The sequence below is a fragment of the Alexandromys fortis genome, unplaced genomic scaffold, assembly GCF_014885135.2.
Source record: "Alexandromys fortis isolate MF-2015 unplaced genomic scaffold, M_Fortis_MF-2015_v1.1 scaffold_188, whole genome shotgun sequence".
Lineage (NCBI taxonomy): Eukaryota > Metazoa > Chordata > Mammalia > Rodentia > Cricetidae > Alexandromys > Alexandromys fortis.
Genome location: NW_026068159.1, coordinates 2,039,205 through 2,045,276, shown reverse-complemented (window position 1 = coordinate 2,045,276; position 6,072 = coordinate 2,039,205). Strand labels below are relative to the sequence as shown.

General features: G+C 35.2%; 1 protein-coding gene across 1 annotated transcript; it reads left to right on the top strand.

Annotated features, from left to right (window-relative positions):
* Positions 1-1,705: 1,705 nt before the first annotated feature.
* On the top strand, positions 1,706-2,744 carry LOC126491745 (acidic leucine-rich nuclear phosphoprotein 32 family member B-like). The gene is given in 2 exon segments (XM_050127568.1): positions 1,706-2,495; positions 2,497-2,744. Coding segments are annotated over 2 exon segments (852 nt in total). The 5' UTR covers positions 1,706-1,740; the 3' UTR covers positions 2,594-2,744.
* Positions 2,745-6,072: the final 3,328 nt, after the last annotated feature.

Here is a 6,072-nt window from a genome sequence, read left to right as displayed (position 1 = left end):
CTCTCAATATCAATTGTCCCAACTCCCAAATAAAGAGACAAATTAACAGAATGGGAAGGAAAATAGGATCCATCCTCCTGCATAAAAGAAACACACCTCAATGTCATGACTAGGCATTACCTCATAGTTAAGGTATAGAGATATTCTAAGCAAACGTACCTAAGAAGCAAGTTGGTGTAGACATGTTAATTTCTAATAAAATAGACATTAAAACAAAATTAATCAAAAACATGGGGATGAATACTACATATTAAATAAAAGAAAAATCCACCAGGATGACATTTCAATTCTTAACATCTATGTCCCAAACACAAGGATGCCCACTTTTGTAGAAGAAACACCACCACAGCTTAAATCACATACCTATCCTCACACACTGACTGTGGAAGAATTCAATACTCCACACTCACCAATGTACAATTTATCTAGACAAAACTAAAAGGAGCAATTCTGGAGATAATAGATGTTAAAAACCAATAGACCTAACCAATATTATAGAAATTTCCACTTAAACAAAGAATAAATACCTTCTTCTCAGCACCTCACTGAACACTCTCCAAAATTGACCACATACTTGGACACAAAGCAGGTCTCAACAGAATGAGTAAAAATGAAATAACTCTCTTCAGATTAGGAGAATTAAATAATGAAATAAGCATATAACAGCATTTAATAAGCTTCTTGTACATAGTAAGAGCTCAATAAATGACAATTGATATTAATGTTTCTTACTAAAATTAGACCTAAATAAAGCCTGAAGTCATAAATGATAGAATATATCAAACAAACATGATACATTACAGTTTATCCCTGACAGACACATACAATTAAATTGATTTTTAAAAATAATTTATCTATAGTTCATTCTAAGTTGTACATGGAACTACATCTGGCTTTTACCCTTTACCTCCGATATTCAAAACAGTTACGTGAAACTAAAATTTACTCTAGGTGAGTGACTGATAATACATACAATTACACATTTGTATGAAAATTCATATGATGCATGAAATCCTAATTTAGACAATCTTGCCATTGGAAATAATGTTAGTAAAATTGAAACATAGAAATTGATTACTCTTTTCTTATAAAAGAAATGAAATTATATAAATAATTTTATCAGAGCTCAAAAGCCATACTATTAAAACTAAGAAAATACCCAAACTAAGATAGGTTATTTTCTTTTTCATATCCCCTTTTTATTCACTGTTATGTGTACATATATATTATAGCATGTGTATTTATGTATATAAATAAATTTTCTTAGACTATATATCTTTACTTATATATATTTTTCAGAGATCAACATTTTGTATTGCATAAACAATGTGTGTACTCTTTCCTGGGTAGACTTTTTCCCCAACTCTCAACATTCCTTATTGGCCTACTGTTCTTTGTGTATAGTTGAGGCATTGTGAGCTTCCCCACTTCCATGTTACAATTTTTATTGGCGTTTTCCTTCTTTGCCTCATGTTTAGGCTGCTATGTTGGTAAAACTTTATGGGTGAACTTTGTATGGATACCTTGATGGTAATGAAAAGACCTCTACTTGCACTTAAGACTTGCTCAACATGAAGGAAATCACTCCTGTTATTGGAAACTACTCAGAACTAGTGAAGCCATGGATCTTGGACAAGAACCTACACCTGCCACTTTACTAAAAGTATAATCCCTAACTACATCCTAAAAGAAGCTATTGGCCGCGGAAAGTTAAGTTTGAAGAGGGGGGACGAGGGAAACATGGACATGAAGAAGAGGATCCACCTGGAGCTGAGGAACCGGACCCCGGCAGCAGTTCGAGAACTTGTCTTGGACAATTGCAAAGCGAACGATGGAAAAATCGAGGGGTTAACGGATGAATTTGTGAACCTAGAGTTCCTCAGTTTAATAAGCGTAGGCTTGTTTTCGGTTTCAGATCTCCCCAAGCTACCGAAATTGAAAAAGCTTGAGCTCAGCGATAATAGAATCTTTGGAGGTCTGGACAGACTAGCAGAAGAACTTCCAAGCCTCACACATCTGAACCTAAGTGGAAATAAGCTGAAAGATATCAGCACCTTGGAACCTTTGAAAAAATTGGATTGTCTGAAAAGCCTGGATCTCTTTGGCTGTGAGGTCACTAACCTGAACGATTACCGAGAGAGTGTCTTCAAACTCCTGCCCCAGCTGTCCTATCTGGACGGCTATGACCGAGAGGACCAGGAAGCACCTGACTCCGATGTGGAGGTGGATGGTGTAGAGGAAGCCCCCAACTCAGATGCAGAGGTGGATGGTGTGGACAAAGAAGAAGAGGATGAAGAAGGAGAAGATGAAGATGAAGAGGAAGATGAGGACGGTGAAGAGGAAGAGGATGATGAAGAAGAGGATGAAGATGAAGACGAGGATGTAGAAGGAGAAGATGATGAAGATGAAGACGAGGATGTAGAAGGAGAAGATGATGAAGATGAAGTCAGTGGGGAGGAAGAAGAATTTGGACATGATGGTGAAGTTGATGAAGATTGATGAAGATGAAGAAGATGAGGATGAAGAGGAGGAAGAAACTGGGAAAGGTGAAAAGAGAAAGAGGGAAACAGACGATGAAGGAGAAGATGATTGAGACCCGAAACAATCTGCAAGAACCAGAACTGTTGAGTATTGGTTGGACTGCTCATGGATTTGGTAGCTGTTTAAAAAGGTAGCTGTGATACGACCCCAGGACACCCCACCCAAAGAGCCAAAGAATAGTTCCCAAGACATTCAGCCTTCCTCCGTTTAGCCCCTTGGTCATCCACCACCAAGCCTGGGGATTTCTGCCCCAACAAAATTGTAAACGTTGTTAGGTTTTCGTGTAAGACTCTTGCTGTATCGTGACAGCTGTGATTGGTGAGTTGACCGTCCTGGCTGCCAGTTACACTGCAATTGTAACAACATTTTTACTTTCTGTACAACAAGGAAAAGCTTTGTAAATAAAATCTTAACATTTTGAAAAAAAAAGCTATTTTCAAAATGTAAGAAATGTTTGTATTATATTTATCCACTATTGATTACTTTCTACATAGTAAGTATGAGTCTTGATCATTAAACAATAACAATCAAATTACTAATTACTATGCTTGAAAATAAAGAATATTAATTGATATTATTTATTTCTTTATCCACTATTCAAGAAATATTCACAATGCATACTTAAATATATATTAAAGGAAGATAAATTTCACTGAAAAATCACAGCAAACACTGCTCTCTGAAAACTATATTGGGCATGGCTCATCGGTCAATCAGCTTTGCATTGTTGTGACAAAATACTAGAGGACAACTTATAAAAAGAAAAGGCTGATTTGGACTCCTAGACTCAGAGATTTCCACTCTTGCTGTCATTGCTTGACTCTTTTGCTTCCTTTACTCAGGTGAAGCCGAGGTTTCAATGAGGAGCACAAGGAGGGAGAACATGAGCAAGGAAATCAGGACCACGAAGGGTGCACCCACCCACTGAGACAGTGGGGCTGATCTATTGGGAGCTCACCAAGGCCAGCTGGATGTGACTGAGAAAGCATGGGATAAAACCGGACTCTCTGAACATGGTGGACAATGAGGGCTGATGAGAAGCCAAGGACAATGGCACGGGGTTTTGATCCTACTTCATGTTCTGGTTTTGTGGGAGCCTAGCCAGTTTGGATGTTCACCTTCCTAGGCATGGACGGAGGGGGGAGGACCTTGGACTTTCCACAGGGCAGGGAACCCTGACTGCTCTTTGGACTGGAGAGGGAGGAGGAGAGGAATGGGAGGAGGGGGAGAAGGGTGAGAGGAGAGGGAGGGAAATGGGAGGCTGGGAGGATGCGGAACCTTTATTTTTTTCCTTTTCTCAATAAAAAAAAAGTAAAAAAAAATATACAGACAAAATGTCAAATGTTCTGAAAAATAAACAAGAAAGCAAAGAATCATGAAAAGTTCTCATTTGAGATCACAGAAAAATACATGCACATATATATTTACTTTAAAATGAGCATAAATAATATGTATATTGATGAAGATGAGATATTGTAACTAGGAGAAAAATTTACAACTCCTCTATTAAATATGTTTTAACAGTAAAAAAAGCTAAAAATCAGAACAAAATGGGGATACTACAAAACAGAATTATTAAAAAAAAAAGAACCAAGCAAATTCTCCAAATGAAATGTTCACTAACAGGAAATTTAAATTTGCATGTTGTCAAAAATTAGATGTGAACAGACAAAAGAATCATGAGATTTGAATAGGAAAAATGGAAGTTAATATGTCTAGAAAGCAGAAAAAAATGATGTATAAAGACAAATGAACATAGCCCAAATATGTGTATGATATTCAAATGGCCCAGTGGAGCACTATTATAATCCAGAAGAACAGATGATAAGGCAGGGAGCTTATATGAAGAAATGATAACCAAACTCTGGTGCACACAATTTCATAAAACCTTAACTACTAGCATTAAAGACACCAAATTAACACCAACCTAACAATAGAAGTGACTTTAATACCTCACTTTTCTCCAAAAGACAGCTTGTCTATACACTAATTGCAGAAAAAACAGCAGCATTTACCAACATCATACATCAAGTGGCCCTAACAGATATCCAGAGAATATTTCACCCTAACAACAAAAATGCATTCTACTCAGCAGCATATGGAATCTTAACTAAAAAGAACACTATAAAACACAAAATTTATATTAACAAATTTAGAAACAATGGGAAAAAAATTATGCATCCTGTATTATTAAAACGAAATAAAACTTAAAATTAAAATCAAACAAATATCTCATAAGTACAAACATTCATAGAGACTGAATATCTCAATGCTGAATTATGAATGGGCCACAAAAGCAATCCAAAAAAAAATTCTTGAAATTAAGCAATAATTAAAATAAAACAGAAAACAAAACCCTATAGGACACATTAAAAGCAGTCCTGTCAGGGAAATTTATTGCTAAGTTCCTTCATTAAAAAAATAAGAAAGCACAAATAAATGATTTAATGCTTAGAATATAAAAAATAATAAACCAAATCCAAGTCTAGTGGCAAAATGTCATAAAATGCAGGCCAAAGATTAATGAAATAGAAACAGCAATAACAAAATGTACAAAGAAATAATTAATCTAAGAGCTGCTTTTTAGGGAAGACAAACAAGAGACAACCTTGTCTCAATTAAACACAGGAAGAAAGAGATTATCTAAATGAACTAAATCAGAGATGAGCAATAAAACATTACAATAGACACCAAATAAATTCAGATCCTTATAAGAGAATACTGTAAAAACGGAACACTATTAAGTTGACAAATCTAAAAGAAGGGTATTAAATTTTAGATTCATCCAAACCACAAAAGTTAAGACAAGGATAGATCAGCAATCTAAATAGATCCATAACATATACAGAGGATAAAACAACTATTAAAATGCCTTCTAATAAAAAAACAAGCCCTGGCCCAGATGATTTCAAAAGAGACATCCACAAAACTTTTAAAGAAGATCTACAGTCAATCTTTCTTAATTTGTACTAAATAAATAAATAACAGAATAAGTAGATGAAACAGAAGGATCACAACCAAACTTCTTCAGAATGTAGTGTTATTTCTAATAATCAAATTGGTAAAGACATAAACAACATAAGAAAGAAATCACAGACCAAAATCTCTGATAAACATAAATTCATAAATTTCCAAAAAAGTACTTGCAAATGGAATGCATACATGCATCAAAAGATTATCTATCATAATCTTGAGTTGATATCATTCTAGAGAAATGGTTCAACATACATATGTCAATAAGTTTAATAAATTATATAAGTTATCTTAAAGACAAATCCATATCAACGGATGTATTAAAAGTTTGACAAAATCCAATATACATCCATTATAAGAGTCATAAGGAAAGTTGGTCTGGAGAACATATCTTAATGTATAAAAACATACAAGATACTGCAATCAATATCATCTTTTTTTTATTTTTTTTAAATTACCGCCTCCTCCCCGTTTCCCATTTCCGTCCCCCTCCTCCCACACATCTCCCCCTCCCCCCCCACTCCATTTCCCCTCCCTCTCGAGAATGATGAGCAGTCC